This window comes from Trichogramma pretiosum, unplaced genomic scaffold (assembly GCF_000599845.2).
Source record: "Trichogramma pretiosum strain Unisexual culture from Peru unplaced genomic scaffold, Tpre_2.0 scaffold95, whole genome shotgun sequence".
NCBI lineage: Eukaryota > Metazoa > Arthropoda > Insecta > Hymenoptera > Trichogrammatidae > Trichogramma > Trichogramma pretiosum.
Window position 1 is genome coordinate 381,270 of NW_019641618.1, and position 20,147 is coordinate 401,416.

Genomic DNA, 20,147 nt, shown 5'->3' on the forward strand with positions numbered 1-20,147 from the left:
AACAATCCGTCACGCAAGTAGGAGCGCACGATACATATAATATAGGATATATACCGCTCACACATTTCAAATTGTGCTTGCGCTATTTCTTTTTTCTTCATTTTTTATATCGTATGTACATATCCGTGTATAACTCGCACATAACGACGTATACACGCGTATATAGCGTATCTCCGTGCGCCGACCGTGCGTATTATAGAAAAGAAAGCGAAGCAAGACCTGACAAGACAATGACGTAAATGAAACCTCCATAATAATACATATATTCAGGTATTTGCGCATATTACACGTATACACTTGTGCGGTTCAACGGCACACAATGGCGCACACAACGCTGTTTACTTCCACGTGAAAAATTCAAAAAGCAACGTGTTTGTGCTCGTATGTACTTGCGAGCATAATATGTATGTACAGAAATTTATGCTGAAGAAAAAAAAGAAAAGCAAGACAGAAAACGCACGACGCGTCGAGGTAATTTTTTCCTTTTCTCCTTCTCGAAGTACTCCATGGGCACGTCACGGCTTGTGTATGTATGTGTGCGAGCGCGGCTGCGAGTGAGTAACTGCGGCTGGCACGAGCTTGCATCGACAAAAAAAGCGGATTAAGAGTAGGAAGAGAGAAAGAGAGAGAATCATATATATGAACAATTCCACAATTGACCCGACAAATTTTCGGAAGTTCGAAAATTAGTGAACAATCAACATTTTGATAGGTATTCTTATCATCTTAATTCTTAAAATATTTATTTTTCAACATTGCTTTAACCGTTGCCCTCACTCTCTTCTCAACCTTTTAATACATAAAATCAAGAGACAAACCAGGTACCACTCGCATAAATGGCATTCAAATAGCATCACAAATAAAGGTCATTTAAAATTTGTGGATATTGCGAAGATTGTTTACCCTAGATGAATTTATAATGGAAATGGCAGAAACAATATACCAAGTGAAATGAAATTTAAAAAAAATGAAATGCCAGAAAATGAAAATAAAGAAAATATTTAAGAAGCAAGACATAAAACTCACTGAAAACACTGTATTTCAGTGAAAAATTTTAAATTCAGAATTTGATGGATACCTCACTTTTCCCCTAAATTTTAAATGATTGTAACTTGAGATCAAAATTATCTCTAAACTCAATTTAAAGGCAAAGTGGAAGGTTTCAATTTATAATTTTTTTTAAAAATAATTTTGTTATTAATAATATAAAAGATCGTTATTTTTAATGTGTGATACCATTTGAATGGTGCCAGGTTTGTATCTTCATTTGTTTGTTAAAAAATCGATAAGAGAGTGAGGGAAATGGTAAGTTAAAAAATTAAATTTTTTACATAGAAATGATCAAAACAAAAACACTTATTAAAATCGTGGTTGTTTACGCATTTTTCTAGGGTCGTGAAATATCTGAGTACAGGCAATCCCCGCTATTCGCGGTACTCAGTATTCGCGGTTTCGCTTATTCGCGGTTCTTTAATTGAGCCATTGTTTCGCTATTCGGGAGTCGGATTTGCTTATTCGCGGTTTACTTCACGGTTGTTTAGTAATAATTTTAATAAAGCTGTGATGGATTTGGGTCAAAAGCTCAAGATTTTGGAGCTAATAAAAGAAGGAGAAAAATTGCCATAATTGCACGTAGATTCGAGGTTAATGAGTCAACTATTAGGTCTATCCGCAATAACGGGGATTCTGTTTCGGTATTCGCGGTTTCGGTATTCGCGGTGTTTTGCGGGAACGAATTAACAGCGAATAGCGGGGATTGCCTGTACATTAACTAATATTATTTATAAGCGTCAAATTTAAAAAAATATTGTATTCACTTTTACTAGAAAATTTGGCATATAAATGATAGAATTGCTCACATAGAGAAGAGATAATGGAAGAACATATAAATGATGACATTTGTCAGGCTCAGGGAAAGTGAAGTTTTTTTGTTGCAAACTTTTTCCTACGCCCTCAATATAATTACGATATCGCACCCAGTCAAGAAAGATTCAGTTTAACGCGTTGGCAGCACTAAAGAGTCGAAAAATGAATAAAAATACTAAAACGTCGTCAAGAAAATGTAACACCCAATGTAAATGTAACGAACCTTCCCAAATAATTGAAAAAACGTGTAAGAACTTGATTGACGCTCGCCCTTTGTTTCTACGTGACTATGAGAGGGCGCGCATAATAATTAATTCGAACGATGCACGATCTTCGTGACAAGAGTCTCATGTAAGATGCGTAATCGCAATTTCTGAGCCAGCTCTGGGACTCGGATGTCGAGTACGGCGAGGACAAGACACGCGCGACGAGCTAAACTGCTCCGCTCGGTAACCGATGTCGTATAATTTAGCAATGAGAGTGCGGGCGAGAAAGACGCAGGCTTGCCGCGCTTATATATATTGGATGGTTTTTACCTGCTGACAGTCTTCCTAGCCGCGAACTAATGACTCTTGCACCGGAGAGAAACTGCTTCGACTGCGCCGCACGTTGTCAAGCGCACCCGGCCTATATGTGCCACTCAACAGGATCGTGACCGAACCAAAGTCATTAGGTAATTGATATGTCCGTATACACTGTTAAAGAAAACCATAAATTGTATAAATGTATTTTTTATGTAAAATCAGATGTAAAAATTAAATTAAACAATTGTGAAATTTATTCAAGATATTTTAAAAGAAAATTTTGTTGAAAATTATCAGAGCTGATTAATTTTTTTTAATAGACTAAAAATTGTATCAAAATGCAACAAAATTCATTAATTTTAATGAAAAAATAAAAAAAAAAAGACTTAATTAATTCATTAATAGAGATTTATTACTTGCGAACAATTTTCAGAAATTCAATGTAAATTAATACCAGTCTTCGCCAATAGATGTCGAGCACTTGAATCTGTAAATCTATAAGTGACAAAATGAAAATAATCGTACTTAAGCTCACTTTTATTGTACATATTTAGCTTCGCTTCTGTTTATACCTGAGTATTTCGAATATCCTGAGTATTTTCGAATTATCGTAATGGTCGAAGTAGTTTACGATAAGAACAATGGATGAAAAGTCTAAGAGGTTGGCGAACATTGGTCAAATTTACATTGGACAAAAGCTCGAATTTTTTTCGACTGTTAATGTAGGGAGAGCCTCCCATTGTACGCAAGCCGCGAGGAGACAAAAAAAATAAGAAAGACCGCGCACAGCCGAGGGGTAGAAAACAATACCCGATAATTTTAAAATTCAGCACAACGATGCATATACATGTAGATATGGGGCAAATTTCCTGAAGTGTCCTAGCGCTCTGCCGCACGGCATTTTTTGGCCGAACCACTCAATTTCTAACTCGCTGTAAAAGTATCAAAACGCCCCTCAAAAAAATAACTAACTAATGATTTCGATAGGAAATTTCCTCAGCTTTCCGATGGTGAGGTCCAATTTCCTGGAATTTTCCATTTTCACCCGGAAAATTGTCATTAAACATTCAGAGCTCAATATCTCGAAAAACGCCACTTTTTTTGCTTTTTTTATTGTTTCAATCGAAAGATGAGGTCTTTTTACATCGGATATGGTAGTTTTCAGAGTGTATTTTTGATGAAAAGTAAGGAAAATATGGGAGGTTTTAGTTAGCGCTCGGCCGCTCGGCGCGATTTTCAGCCTTGCGCGGCTCGCTATAACTTGTAACTCGCTCTTATGACATAGTGATTTGGCTGGAAAAATAAAAAAACATAGGTTGTCGATAGGAAATTTTCTCAGCTTTCTCATGGTGCAGTTGGATTTTCCAATAATTTACATTTTCACCAGAAAAAATGGACTTGAAGGTTTATTTTCTACTTTTTCTAATGAAAATGTAAATTATCGGAAAATCTGACTACACCATGAGAAAGCTGAGAAAATTTCCTATCGAAAACATATGTTTATTTATTTTTCCAGCCAAATCACTATGTCATAAGAGCGAGTTACAAGTTATAGCGAGCCGCGCAAGGCTGAAAATCGCGCCGAGCAGCCGAGCGCTAACTAAAACCTCTCGTATTTTCCTTAGTTTTCATCAAAAATACACTCTGAAAACTACCATATCCGATGTAAAAAGACCTCATCTTTCGATTGAAACAATAAAAAAAGCAAAAAAAGTGGCGTTTTTCGAGATATTGAGCTCTGAATGTTTAATGACAATTTTCCGGGTGAAAATGGAAAATTCCAGGAAATTGGACCTCACCATCGGAAAGCTGAGGAAATTTCCTATCGAAATCATTAGTTAGTTATTTTTTTGAGGGGCGTTTTGATACTTTTACAGCGAGTTAGAAATTGAGTGATTCGGCCAAAAAATGCCGTGCGGCAGAGCGCTAGGACACTTCAGGAAATTTGCCCCATATATGTGTATGTGACAAGTGGGTCAGAGAATGCGGTTATTAGACATTCCTGCAAACGTAGACGGATAATAAGCACTCGGCTGCTGCTGCTGCTGCTGCTGCTACTGCCGATATTGCCTTATACGAAGAGAGAAAGAAAGAGAACCGGGGCTAGATGTGTTTACGACTCAGGAGTTTATAATAGCTATAGCGACAAAGTCTCGTAAATTCCCTCCCGCGAGCTCCTCGCGTCCTCCTTTTCTCCAGCTCGTCGTCGTCGTCGTCGTCAACGTGCTTCTCTACGTGGTGTGTGTGTGTGTGTGTATGTACGCGCGCGACGAGCGAATTTTCCTTTCATCTTTTAAAAGCGGCGTCGTGTCGGGTAGGTAGGTAGTAAATATTTTTAAGCTCTCGTCTGCTGCCGCTACTAGCGCCGTAGCGCGAGCTTGCGCGCCGAGCTAAGCAATAGGAATGGTGCGCGCGCGGCCGACATGAGCGACCAGGCGAACGTTATTAGATCTCATGAATTGTCGAGGCTGTAGTTACTTTTATACGACGCTCTATATTATGTCATACATCGAGCTCGACGACTGGAAAATTATGTTTCGCCGCCCCCCGCGCGCTCCGACCTGCACCCCGACCCCCGAGCACGCGAGCGTATTAAAGATTTTTATTCCATCGTTATCGGTCCGTTCGTTCGTTCGTTCGTGCGCTCGTCTGACGGCTTTTGTTTGTACACATATATTCTGAAATTTGCTTTTATATCGACGTGCTTCGCGCTGCGTTGATTTCGGTATTATTGTATTTAATAACCGTATAATTTCGACGCAATAATTTCGTAGATTTTAATCGAAGAGCTTTTCACCCGATCAAAAGCTCCAATAGGTAATGTAAAAAGTAAAACAAAACGAGTAAAAAATCCACGCACAGAGCATATATTATTGTGAAAAAATCACTATTTATAACCAATCATATGTACATATTATATGCGCGACGAGATATCTCGATAAATTCGTATGCGATATACTCCCACGCGCGGCGGCCACGAGATAAATCCTAAAACAGTCCATTCCGATCAGAGGCAGTGCAAGCGAGAGAGAGAGAAAGAGCTATATAAGCTCTCGTAGATTCCAATTCCACTAAAATGCGCCGAGTTGCGTATTTTCCGCGTGTATGGGGCGAGCGCGCGCAAAATCTCTGCGAAACTGCCGCACGCTATAAACATGCATACAGTGCACGTGTACTCACAAATCGTATACAACAAATATCTAAAAGAGGATATATTACACCGAATCGCATGCGACTGTCGAAACGAGAGAGAAATAGAGGAGAGAGAGAGACAAAGCTGAGCCGATCATGGTGCGTCGATGCGGCGGTACTATATACTCGCATTGGGCAGCCTTCGCGTAAGCTCGAACAGTCGCGCCGGCGACATTCGCGTCGATTTCATAGTTTTATTCTCGAATATTTATACCCGCAGAGAAAGTCCTGCCTCGCGATGAAAAATGGCTATTAACCTCTGCTCGGAGATAAAGGGTAGCAATAAAAAACCTCTACCTTTGATAAATATACTAATTATTCAGGTACCGCACACGGTGTAACACGCACGTGTGTGTGTTTATGCGCGCATCGCGCGATACGCCGCAGTTTTCCGCGCACACACACAGCCAAATGTGCGGCAGAATTCAGGATAACTTTATATGCATGCGGGACTGGTGTAAAGCCATTGTATATACACCACGCAGGTGTAATGATATTCAAATGGAATTATTGGAGCGTAAGGGCCCCGGAGCGTAGGAAAAAATTACTTTCATTACTTACGCTGCTTTAATGTAATGTACTTGTGTAAGTGTGCACGTGTTAATTTTCGTGATGGATAAATGGACGTGGCTGCAATAATAACGCTGCGGATCGCGACTTTTGATTTATACGCGCGGAGCATGAACTGCGACAAATTTTGCAACTTTGCATGGTATTAAAAATATGCATGTAAATTGTAAATGTATATTTTTTATACATTAACGCGATGTATTCAACTTGAATATTTCGAAGTTCGATTTTACGTTGAACTCAGACTGGATAATTTTAGTTTTTTTTTTCAGCGAGCATCGCGATGAGTTCATCGCGCCTTTCCATAATCCATTTAACATTATACATTTTAAAATCTAAGCCGATAATTTCTTATTAAAATGCAAATCCACGAGGTCGATGACAATTTTTGAATTGAACAAAATTGAGTAGAAAAAAAGGCTAGCCTAATACCTCGAAGAGACTGTATTACGTACGTATAATATTGCTTACAAAATTCGTACAAGCGCAGCAGTAAAAAATATGTTCACGCAATTGTGTAAGTATCTCCAATCGCGTATTGTACAATAATTCACCCGAAATTTTTTCATAAAAACGTTTCATTCGAAAAATATTCGCTCGTTAAAAATACCACATCGGATATGCATAAGTGGCCCGCAGTTCGATAATTCGGCGAATTTTCCATTCGCATCGAGCATTGCCGCGGCGTTATCAGCTGCGCGCACAACGCACGGATACGCAACACGTACACCACCACGTACGGGTACCGATCGCTTCATGAATTTATGCATCGAAATTATATAGCGTCGGCAATTAAAAGTGTTAATTATATCGTCTGGCTGACGTTTCGTGCCAAATTTTAATGTATAAATAATTACAGAATCGGATGTACGCGTCGATATCTGTATCGAGCTTGCGAGCTTGCGCTCTGGGTATAATCGGTCGTTTATAATTCGTTCCCCCTCTCTCTCTCTCTCTCTCTCTCTTATGACCTGGCGCGACAGTGGTACACGCTTATATCGAGCGATGCTAATCTAAAAGTAATCCTTTTTACGCTTTCTTTATGTATCTATCCGAAAATATACTGGACTCGCGTGTGTATCACATACGTGTTATGCTACTGCAGTGCGGTGCATGTACGTGTATAGCAGCCAAGCGTATAACGCAGTAGGCGCCGCGATGCTTATCTAAACTCTCGCGCTCGGCAACATAATGCAGCAGAGTCGAAGTTTGTGTATACGTATGTGTTTGTGTGTGTGTGTACGTTCGCATATATGGCGTCAGCCCGAAGGCTTATGTCACATCCATCAACGCTACATATATATATCACAAGAAAGCTCCGCAAGCTATATATACGCCATTCGCCCGTACAATCCACACAAGCGCTTACACATATACACGCATGCAAGTACGCGTGAACATACGTGCGTTTATACACCGGTGTATGCGTATCGAACGAACAAATATCCTGTCGCTATACATGTATATGTGCCTGGAATATTGTGTAGTATATGTTGCGGTGCCTCGAATCTCGGCTTGCATTTCTCGTAATGACTCGATTATGGACGCTAAGCCTACGCTGCCAGGCGCTGTAGTATAATATGTACAGCGCTGGCGCACGCGTGTTTGGGCAGTTTCTTTGAGCGACAAACAGCTGCTCTCTATAATATTATATAAAGTAGCATAAAAAAAATTCACGCGCATTCTTTGATTAATTCAAAGACTTTTTTATTCTTCGTATTTTTTGTCTAAAATCGTTCTTTTGTGCGATGAAAATCACACAGAAATACACCGGGAAGTAAGACAATACATACGTCTAGTTATGCCTATGTAAATATAGCTACAAAACTTGATCATTTCACGTTCGAAATTGATTATGACATCTAGTGGTAAAGGTTCGAATCTCATCGCCAGCGAGGGCTGTAAATACATGCACTGTAGCTAATTCGCGTCAACGTATAAAATACTAAAAACAACTCTCGATTATGGTAAGTTAATTTATTCATCGTTTAAAATTTTTTAAACAACTTATTCTCTAACTTTTAAAGTATAATTAAAAAAGTAGATCTAAGATCTAAGCGATCGAATTTCAAATTTTTAAATCAAGAGAAACTTCGAACGAGTTTGGCACTCTCTCGTTCCCAGCAGTTATGCAAATTACAGTCTTGGGTCTCCTGTTCTCGAATTCTAATCATTATCGCGAAACCAAACAGAGACGATAGATAATCACCGACTCAAGTCGTTCTGGTCGATACAATCGTCGTAAATTATGATGGCGTGCAATTGTTCGCCGTTCGAGCAATTGCACGCCCCAAGCCAAAACAACGAATCGTGATTCGCACATCGGCAGCTGCTATCAAACGCCAACGGGTCCGCAATCGTACTTTCGATTTTTTTCCCCATATTCCGAATTTCACACTCTATCAACTAGCATTGAACATTGCTATTATGATGGAGCAGCGAAGAAAAAAGAGCAGAAGGAAAGCTGCAAGCAACTCGCTGCTTTTATTTAGAAAGGGAGGCACTAATATATTCGGTCGTTTGCTAGACTACACCCTGCAGCGGAGCGCGCGAGAGCAAGTGCGAGAAGGGAGCATGGCAGTTTAAATAACGTTTGGACTATGATCGATGAAACCGAAACTCGAGGAATGCGAATGCAAAAGGGGGGTGATTTCGAGCACGATATGCCCAGCTCTTCCATTTACGTGTCGGCGTGGAGGAGCTGTACGTGCGCACCGTACACCCTTCGCTAGTTGCCTCGCGCGCTTCTTTATTTCTTTATCAGTTCGAGACTGCACAAATGCCGGCCAACCGTTGCACCATTAACGATACCGTACCACGCGCGTCCACTATTTATGCGAGGGGCTTCTCTCGTGCTCTTTTAAAACTTGCCGCAGCAGCGCTGCGCATTGACAAACTTTCTAGGCAGCCAATCGATGAGTCTAATTATCCTGAAGGACCGCACACCGACTCCTCCCTATGTCCGTTCGCAATGATATTTTTAACTCGCGAACAATATTTATGTATCAAAAGTTGCCGTTTGAGAAGTCAGCGACGCAGGTGGAATCAGTGCGCGATGCTCGCTTATCTACGCACGTATACCTATAAACTGTTTACGTAGCTACGTGCTGAGACTCGGCGATATCGATTTCGAGCGAGCGAAATTCAGAAAGAGAGATGTGCCTCTTAAGAATAGCATCGTTAGTGCGCTCGAACGGAAAAAGATCTATACGAAATCTGCCGGAGAATCGGTTTACAATTAATCTGATGTTCAAGTTTATAAATATTTCCTTACATCGGCCGAGTTCTGCAATGTGACTTTCCATTGCATATTTTTCAACATTTAATATAAAATTATAAATTAGTACTGATACATTAAAAAGAAAATGTTATGTAAAAGTACCTTGAATAAAATTCAACATTGTTACCTTACATGTCTCAAAAAGTTACATTGAAAATACCGGCAATTCGATTAGATCTGTGTCAAAGAGAAAAACGTTAATTCGAGTGGTTCTTACCACTATATTTCGTATTTTTTATTTTAAAAAAATATATAGATATATGTGTGCCAATTGTTTCTGATTACTGTGCTTTACGACCAAATTGTCAATACAACAGTGTGGGTTATCGATATTTTTAAGTATAATCGTAGGTAACAGCGAGAAACGAACCGCTCGAATTGGCGTCAAGAATTATCATATTTTTGATAACAAGCTAATTTTGCCTATCCCTGTACGTAAGTAGATGTCTGGAGAAGACAAAGTCATACGCAAAAGTAATCCTCTCGAAAAAAAACTTGAACTTTCGAATGATTTGTCAGGGCACTTGACCTGCATCTTATTCGTCTGTATCAATGCTCTCGAACAAACGAGCAAGTCATCAAGGTCAAAAATTTGAGGGTCAGCCTGTGCCGAGTGACCTTTCGTGAATTTCCGCTGTAACGTCTCATCGATCTTCTCGAAGGTTCACAGACAGCATTCGAGCGTAATATAGCTTAATATATACCGCGAGCTTGACGCGACGTGTAAGCGTCGATTACACACTTTGAGTTTTATTCGAATGGTATACGTAAATTATTTACTATACTTTTTTTATTAAAAACAGGCTAAACTAATTAAGATATTGTCAAAGTTCATGCATATTTTTAAATTACTAATTTGACATTAGAAGTGGATCGTCTTGGCGTAATGAACTCGATCAATCTTCTTCCTCTCTCTATTTTATCTCTTCTTGCTTCTCGTAAACCGTATCAGCTTTATTGTGTGTATAATGTAAGCAGAAACAAAGCTGAGCACGGATATTCTATAAATACACCTCTCGCACTTTGAATTCGAATGAACACGTTAGGCGCGAGAAGATGGATGGCGTACACTAATGTTTGTGGCTGCGTATAAGCACCGTTCGCTTGTTTGTACGTAGATAAACGCACGTGCAATTATACGTATTTACTCTCCTCTGTCCCAATTGGTCGGATTTCCAGCCAACGATTTTCGAATCGTCGATATTTACGCTATTTGCAGATTTGTACAAGGAAAAATATTACCCAGCCGTTCCATCGAATTTCAATATTTACAAACAAAAACTAAAAATAATAATGATAAATCGATGCACCTTTGTGTAACACCGCTAAAGTTGTATTGCGATACTGGTTCCTTATTGCCTGTTGCAGTCACACGGAAAGAGGTAGAGGTCTATCGAACTTCCAAATTCAAAATAACCTATTTTTATTTCGCAAAATAATCAAAGCCAAAAAAGAGCTCGAGTACCCGAGGCGGAGATGCAGCGCATTGCATATTTAAGAGGCGAGCTGTTAATATTACACTGATTTTGCGAGTGGCATGCATTATATACAGGTCGTAATGTGTACGAGAGCAGAAGCTCATACACACACGGAGTACACACACACACTACTACTCGCACAAGAAAGAGCGTGCATATGCCAAGGCGCAGCACAATATAGCCTATATAATCCCTGCTAATGAATTCACTTTTAGCGGAGCCTCCAAGTCTGTGCCACTGTAAGCTCCCGGCCACATATGCTCTCGTGTATGCATGTGTGTGTGTGTGTGCGTGCGTATGCACGAGCTTCTGTGTCTGTGTATGTGCATAAGCGTGAATACACACGAATAATAATTACAAGCTTGACATCATGACGGAAGGGAGAGAGAGAGAGAGAGAGAGAAGTGCGATCGATATCGAAAGCAATATAGAAGTTGCCACGCGCATCGGTCGCTTTGATAAACCAAATTTTTTTTTCGTTTTCGTGCTATATACACACTCATATAATATATACATAAGACTCCATGGCTCTCATTGTTATTATGAAGCTCGATATAAACGAAATCTACATTCTCGTGAAATGCGCGCGTTATACGGTCTGTCGAGCTTACCTGGTACAGCTTCGATGCGAGAGTATAAAAAATAAAGAAGAAGGAAACTAGTCTTTGCGAGAGAGCCATTGTACGCTCATGAAGCGCAGGATTCAATAATAAAAATCTGCAATTTCGAACGACTTAACGGGTTTTGACAAAAACTCCTATTATTAGATTCGAGAAGAGCGAACCGGTGAACAAAGGATATTTTTATCCTAGCACAAAATTAGATAGACGATATAGAGAGATAAATGCTTTCGGTGCGCAATCGATGGTTATCGGTAATGCATTTTCAAATTCCGTTCGTTAAAGTATAAATTCACGAAATAGTTTTTGTAAAATACGAGATGATTTTGAAAATCGATGAAAATATGACAATTTATTTTACGCGCTCATGAAAAATTAAAAAAGAAAACTTTGCCATTTTATTTTGACCGATTAGATTTTTACATCCAATATATTTGACTCCGAAGTCGAGAGTCTCGCCCGAGCAGTTCAGGAAAAACAGTTACATTATTTATGAGAAAACATAGAACTCCGGCAGCAGCAACAGCAGCAGCAGCCGAAGCAGAGTTTAAAAAAAAGAAGAGTAAGAGTATATAAAAAATACCCACGTCATATAGCTCACCATCTAGGCCATTGGTTTTTAAATTCTTTAAAACCCCAGTGACACCGACGGCGCACGAGCGCGGCGTGCGGCACAGCTCGGCGCAGCAGTGACGACGGTGCTGCAGGTACGACCGACCGAACGAACGCTCGACCTCACCTTGTATATACTTCCTGTGCAACGAAACTGCTCCTATAAATAAACATATAAATGTGTCCGTGCGTGTCGTTGATTTTTTTTCTTGCTTCGCACATGTATGTATGGACATGAAAAAGTTTCCTCGTCGCGGCAAATATAAAAAACCGCTGCCAATGTATTAGCAAGTAGCTTCCTCATACTTTTTTTTTAACTTGAAAATAATTTGGAAATATTAATATTATCTTTTCTAATTTGTTCACAAAACAGTTGCAATCATAAATTATTTCTGTTTGTGGAATCAATTGCCAACGTTCTTCTATTCTTTGATATATAATTTTTATCGAATTTTTTTCACAATGACGTAACAATTAAAGTAGTTCCCTCAATAAATAAATAATTTTCATACCAGCGGCCCGAAAGCGACCACTTCCCTGCCGCTGCGCAGAGCGGGAAATGCGAGGAACAGATATAACATACGCGTGTTTTCAATCATTCGCGCCTCTCACTCGCTCGAGTTGATGGTATCACGCAGCGTCCGTATCCCACGCGTGCGTTTGCGTGAGTTGTCAAGCGCGTATACGCAAAAGTGAATCACACGCGGCGGGCCCGGCATGTGCGCACTCCGCATGAACATTGATATCTAATAAAACCGAGTGCAAAGTTTAAGGATAATTCATTACACAAAAAAAGGCGTAAGATGGTACTACAGCGAACCGCACATGTATTATTCTACACGTGAGTGAAATTTCGCGCGTTAATATTTTATTTTACGTTACGATCATTCGAGCTGTTATTGCGTACATTATATAGGGAATATTATACGGTGAAATTTATCTCAAAGTTAGTAGCTGTATACAGAAGAGTCAATCTCGTACGATGGCAAGGAAATCTGTTAGCCATATAGAACGTTTTGCAAAGCACCTCCATTAATGATTGACTCAAGAAAAAACAATAAAATAAGTGGCTTATAATTTTAATAAATGTTCTTAAAAATGCGCGCTAAGCGACAACTAGTATTAACTAGTGGCAACCACAGTTGCAAAATGCTGAGCGACTGAATGGTAAATAACGAAATAGCATACGACAGTTTCAGCCTTATGAAATTAATAATAGTAGCTTCAATGAGTATCATAATAAATCAATGTTACAATGAGTTTTTTGTGTAAGCTAGTTTGGTAAATCCGTTAAAATTATTATTGGAATAATTGGAAGTAGAACACAAAAATAGGGCGTATTTTTTAGTTTGATGTTCCCTACATGTACATTAGTATAGGTATATATGAATACAGATTTTCGTAATTCGCACGTACGAAATAGATTTCACTTATCGATGTTTTGTGCTCAGCGTGTATTGACAGCGTTGCTACCAAAGGAATTTGCACATGGCATGCCAACACATATACAGCTGTATGTACGCGTTAAGCTGGCCCGGTGTGCCCACGTGACAATATACATAGATATATATTTGACTACATGACTAATCATGCATATTTATCACACATAGATTACATAGATGTACGATATTCACTGGTTGTGTATATAATGGTAAATGATATAGATGCGACTGTAGTCACGTATTTGTAATATAAAAATGTATATAAACCCTTCATTCGCTCACGTCAACTTTGTTTCATATTTTGCGCGTCGAAAAAATTATGCGAAAAGGAGAATAGGACACATCATAAGCTCGATTCATGAAGTGTTCAATAATTTATAATTTCTTTGTAATAAGATACAATTCAAAGAAAATGGCTAATTGTTTATTACGAGATCAATAGTATAATTTCTCCAATAATAAATGATAAGTTTAGAGTGTCTCTGTTGACATAAATTTTCTCAAACTTTCATTTCACGATTTGTAAATATTATTATACTTATGTTACCTAACTCGATGTGTAACATCATTACAAAACAATTAGTCGTTGATCAAGTTCCGAGTGATAAACATGGACTTCAGTGATGTATTTAACTCTGATGTCAGGTAATTTTTGTTTCGTGAGAATGAAATTTAAAAAAAAATGGCATAATACTTTATATTATTGGGAATATTGCAGAGTGAAGAAGGAACCAGATGATGTTTCCCCAATTAAAAATGAAGATTATAAGATAATTGACAATGCATGCGATGCTAAAAACGACGAATTCTCGAGTTATTGTCGAGAAAATTTAGTAAGTGTTGATGTGGGACTGTTTACTGTTTAGTCAATATTTTGATCAAGTACTTTTACTAATCTCATTTCCAGATTTATGGGCTTCGTGAAAATGATAAAAATTCTAGACCTAATAACGATTTGGAAATAGAATTCGAATGTAAGGACGAGAAGCTCGGCATTAACTTATTAGTTGTCAAGAAAATCGAGGACGATTATCCAGATCAATGGCAGCATATGAAAAATAGTTGCGATTATCAGACTCAAAAGAAAATTAAAGAAGAAATTGTCGACGAAGTAAAAGAGGAATTGAATTTGGATAGTGAACTCAGTGATGCATTTGATGCAAATGAAAAAACATTTGCTCAAAATAGTCAACGCAAAACCCAAACTGACAAAACATGCAATCGTACCAAATATCCATGTAATATATGCGGTAAAAAATTTGCCCGAAAAGATTATCTCAAGGTCCACATCGATACAGTACATAATGGTGTTAAACATGCGTGTGGTGTATGTGGAAAGTCTTTCACACAAAAACGTTATCTCCAAATTCACATCGATGCGCTGCATAATGGTATGGCCCCTACTTGCGAACTATGCGGAAAGAAATTTCAAACGAAGGATAAACTCAAGATCCATATCGATGGAGTACATAATGGTGTTAAACATGCGTGTGGTGTATGTGGAAAGTCTTTCACACAAAAACGTTATCTCAAAATTCACATCGATGCAATGCATAATGGTGTTAAACATGCGTGTAGAATATGTGGAAAGACATTCACACAAAAATGTTATCTCAAGATTCACATCGATGCGATGCATAATGGTGTTAAACATGAGTGTAGTATATGTGGAAGGACATTCACACAAAAATGTTATCTCAAGATTCACATCGATGCGATGCATAAAGGTATGGCCCCTACTTGCGAACTATGCGGAAAGAAATTTCAAACGAAGAATAAACTCAAGATCCATATCGATGGAGTACATAATGGTGTTAAACATGCGTGTGGTGTATGTGGAAAGTCTTTCACACAAAAACGTTATCTCAAAATTCACATCGATGCGATGCATAATGGTGTTAAACATGCGTGTAGTATATGTGGAACGACATTCACACAAAAATGTTATCTCAAGATTCACATCGATGGAGTACATAGTGGTGTTAAACATGAGTGTGGTATTTGTGGAAAATTATTCACAAAAAAAGGATGTCTCAAGGTCCACATCGATGCGATTCATAATGGTATGGCACCTACTTGCGAAATTTGCGGAAAGAAATTTCAAACGAAGAATAAACTGAAGGTCCACACCGATGGAGTACATAATGGTGTTAAACATGCGTGTAGAATATGTGGAAAGACATTCACACAAAAATGTTATCTCAAGATTCACATTGATGCGATGCATAAAGGTGTGGCACATACTTGCGAAGTGTGCGGAAAGATATTCACACTAAAGGGTAATCTTAAAAAACACATGAATTTAATGCATAAGACACAATAAGATATTGTAATAAGTGCGGCAAGACATTTTCTCAAAAGGATCGTCTTATGACTCACATTAAAACGCAGCACGAAGACATTGATCACGATTGTGTTTTATGCGGAAAAAAATTTAAACATAGAAAATATTTATGCAGACACGTCAAAAGTGTGCATGAAGGTAATACCCAAGCACGAGATCAATACAAAAGATCTTAAAACGTATCTATCAATACCGCGCAAAATGATAAAACATCGAGACAAATAAATAAATTAACATATCATAAATTAACATATATTTATTTATTAGCATATAATAAATAAACATATCATAAATATTTGCTCAGAAGTGATACTCAAAACAAGACATAGGGCGAATGCGCCAGTTTTCGGACAGTTAAGAAAAAATCATTCTTTGCTCATTTACAGAGCTTGTGTATTACGTTTGAAAATGTTTCTGGAGATACCTCTTGATAGAAAAAAAGTAACCTTTTGAATGAGTACGTGCACGTGACCAAAAAAGCTGATGATACTTCTAAAAAAATGGATTAAGCCAAAAAAATGCGAATCGTCCAGTTTTCGACCACCTCACTGTGTCGTCAATGACCCTGAAGTTGGAACTCGGTTAAATTTTTATTTTCGAGCTCTGAAAGCATAATAAATGAACATACGTGTTTAAAGTACATGAGAAACCTACTGATGAGCTTCAAATTGAATAAAAAACGTTAAAATTGGTAAAATTGTCCATCCAGTTTTCGACCACCCGTAATAATTCTAAATAATTTTTATTCAATTTTACCGAATCGTCCAATTTTCGACCAAGTCAGAATTATAAATTGAGCTACGAAACAGATTTAATAATTTCCAAGGGTAGCTATAAATTTTCTCTGAAAGTATATTATTTAAAGAATTAAAAAAATATTTTATTATTTCAAAATTTTATATATATATTTCTATTTGTTTAAATAATATCCTTGGGTGGTCGAAAACTGGAGGATGGTCGGTAACAGGCACATTTACCCTTTAATATAATTGTCATCGGTACAATGTTAACTGAATCACAACATAATTATATTATATCACAATCATGTTACGCTCAGTATAGTGGTACTCAAAACACGACATATAATATACTTGTCATAAGTACAATGTTCAATACCGATACACAAGTAAGACCGATCGCAAACAAAAATTATGTTTTTTCGAAGTGGAGATGTCGCGAGGTGCAAAACTGAAAATTGCATAAAAATGCATTTTTTGCGTATTAGGATACACTGATGTTGCTAAAAAAGTATACAGCACTCCGTCAACACCTTAAGAATGCTATGTAAAATTTTCAGATCGATTGGTTTATCCCTGCATGAGTTATCCCAGTTAGAGTAAAACATCGAAAATTAGCAATATCGAATGTGTACGACTTTGCTGCGCTCAGCATCAATTAAGGCGCGCCTCCTTGTGGGAGGTCATATCCACAATGAAAGAACGTCATATGTTCACAATGCTGAGTAAGAATGATTGAATGAAAAAATCAAAAGTTTCCTCGTGTCAGTATTCGAACCTTTGACCATCTGGATGTCGAACGAGTATTTCACGCACGCGCCATTCGTCATTATGTATATGAGGGGGGATCGAAATATGGATGATTTCGAAAATCACTCCGTAATAGAAATGAAAGTTATTCTATGATGAATCTTTTGGCCTATGTAACTATAAAATTGATAAAGTAGATGCGAAGCGAAAAACATCTTGCGCCCAAGTCCACATGCTGAAAAAATGACGGCATCTGTGTACGACACAATTTCGTTGCCGAGTAACTTGACTAGCTGACACTAGATGTCTATTATTGAGTACCCGCAAGTGGCGAGAAATTTCTCTCGATAGCTATATAAGAATGATGCTTGAGTCTACTTTCGTTGATTTCCTTTGGATATAACACTTGTAGATACTGCAAACAAAACAGGCTAAGACGGTATAAAAGTATCTAGACGACAATGCATATCATTAATAACGTCACACGTAGATGATAATGATAACAATGCATGTCGATCAATAATATAACTTGCAGTGTCTGAAAAGATTTCAGAGTGTATAAGGCGAAGGGGATCAACTTTTGTAAAAATTTTTGCTACTTTGAGATTCCGTTTACGCGTCTCACATCTAATAATAAATTTGAATTAAATAATTTCTAATGGCTATGAAGGTGGCACCCAAACTTCAACGTTCCTGCCAATGAAACGCGTCAATGAAACACAAACACGAATATTAACAAAAAAAAGTCAAAGTTTATTGAAATTGTCGCTAACGTTTCGCTGAGTTTATCAGCCTCCTCAGAGCGATTGTTAGTAGCGAACGGCTACATGTCAACTGAGAGAAAGTTATGTATAATGCACGAAAAACAAAAACATCGATACACATGAGATCGCTCAAATTAAAATTATTTTAAAATGTTGAAATAAACTCTGTTGAGTTTGTCAATATCTTCTTTCTTGTTCAAAACATTGCGTTGGTTATTGATATGTATCATCTCCGAGATCATTCTGGGCCAATATTTTGTCTCTCTGTCTAAAATCCTAACTTGGTCCCACCTCATATCATGACCGGGGTTGCGCAAGGTGTGAAGCGCCACGACCGAATCATGATTTTTGTTCTTACTGGCTCGTTCATGTTCTTTTATTCGCGTTTTTAAAGGTCTTTTTGACTCGCCCACGTAACGAGTATCACAGCTGTTGCATTGTAGTTGGTACACCACACCAGCGGTATCCATTGGTTCCACACAATCCTTGCCAAGAGTTTATTTCAACATTTTAAAATAATTTTAATTTGAGCGATCTCATGTGTATCGATGTTTTTGTTTTTCGTGTATTATACATAACTTTCTCTCAGTTGACATGTAGCCGTTCGCTACTAACAATCGCTCTGAGGAGGCTGATAAACTCAGCGAAACGTTAGCGACAATTTCAATAAACTTTGACGTTTTTTGTTAATATTCGTGTTTGTGTTTCATTGACGCGTTTCATTGGCAGGAACGTTGAAGTTTGGGTGCCACCTTCATAGCCATTAGAAATTATTTAATTAAACGTGTTTTAAAAATTTGGCTGTATTTCACTGAGACCCCCGAACCTCCTTAAAGGTTGGCTATAAATATATCGCGAGCTTTCATTTTGTACACAAGTTGCGACTCAATAGCGCAGCAATAAACCCGAGCTTTGGTTACACGTACACTACGCTCCAATCGAGCCTCACCGGGTGTGTTGACTCGCACACTTTATCGATTTGCCAAATTAACCTTTATATATTCTTTGTAATGTGCAGCTCTCTCTCTCTCTCTCTCTCTCTCTCTCTCTGGCTGGCTGGCAACTGTTATACAGTGCCGGGCAGTAGAGCGCGTGCGTGCGCCAATGGTTTATCAATTATTCAACTTCGATCCATTGAGAAATGTATAAAGGTTGTATACTGCGCGCACTACGTATGTGTATATTGTGCAGCAACTGCTGCCACACGCGCTGCCGCAGTCACGGCAGTAGCCAACTCAAAAGTTTATTACAGAGAGAGAGAAGCATGCTGCACAGATACAATGTTATTTACGTGTAAATAAGCATGATCGCGTCTGTGCTAAACCATAAACCGAGAGCTGCAATCGAATTTAATAATCGCCGAGATTCACTGAGCTTTCGGCCTCGAATAATGTGAGTATTGTTTCACGCAGCTGCAGAGGATCAAGAAGAGAGAGAGAGAGAAAGAGAAAGGGATATAGGTCTCTGACTCTGACGCGTGCCTAAGTAATCGTGTATATCGTACGAGCGAGTGAACGAATATATCATTGCCGATTGAACACGTGCGCTCGTTTGTAAGTACACGTTTTCTTGTAATGAACATTTAATCGAAATTCATGATTATTTACTCCGTCAAGCACGTCGAGGCTTTACTTATGTACCGATGAAGTTGAAACACGGCAAGTCGCGAGCTTACAATATTAATTGTATAGAAGTAAATACACATCACTCGCAAGACCTACAAGACAAAGTTTGGCAAGTTGTATGAATTCTGTTCGATCGATGCGAAGAGTAAGTCATTTGTGAGCTACTTATACTGACAAAAACATAGACGCGTAAATGTGTAATTTCATTAACGAGGTACAGTGTTCGGTGTTACCCAGTGTTCATTTTCTTGTCAGCATACGTACAATGATTAATTTTCGATCTTATTCTCCCGACCGACGAACAAATTTGACGAGTTACTCGTCGGGAACATTTCGATCGACG

At 38.4% G+C, this 20,147-nt stretch overlaps 2 protein-coding genes across 7 annotated transcripts in view; one reads left to right on the top strand and one right to left on the bottom strand.

The window, feature by feature from the left end:
- LOC106654433 (acetylcholinesterase-like) overlaps positions 1-20,147 on the bottom strand; it is an 83,387-nt gene that overhangs the window by 37,796 nt on the left and 25,444 nt on the right. For 2 of the 6 annotated variants that reach the window (XM_014374284.2, XM_014374285.2), the window contains exon 2: positions 2,403-2,561. The exons of 2 other annotated variants lie outside the window; for them this stretch is intronic. The gene's annotated coding sequence lies outside the window, so the exon portion shown is untranslated. Of the gene's footprint in view, positions 1-2,402; positions 2,562-12,117; positions 12,287-20,147 lie in introns of those variants that run through there. 2 more of the 6 variants (XM_014374286.2, XM_023458760.1) reach the window with 2 other exon arrangements.
- LOC111693624 (zinc finger protein OZF-like) lies at positions 14,104-16,173 on the top strand. Its single transcript, XM_023458761.1, has 4 exons — positions 14,104-14,229; positions 14,303-14,417; positions 14,492-15,143; positions 15,312-16,173. Exons 1-4 carry the CDS (start codon positions 14,195-14,197, stop codon positions 15,905-15,907), a joined length of 1,398 nt encoding a protein of 465 aa, XP_023314529.1. The 5' UTR covers positions 14,104-14,194; the 3' UTR covers positions 15,908-16,173.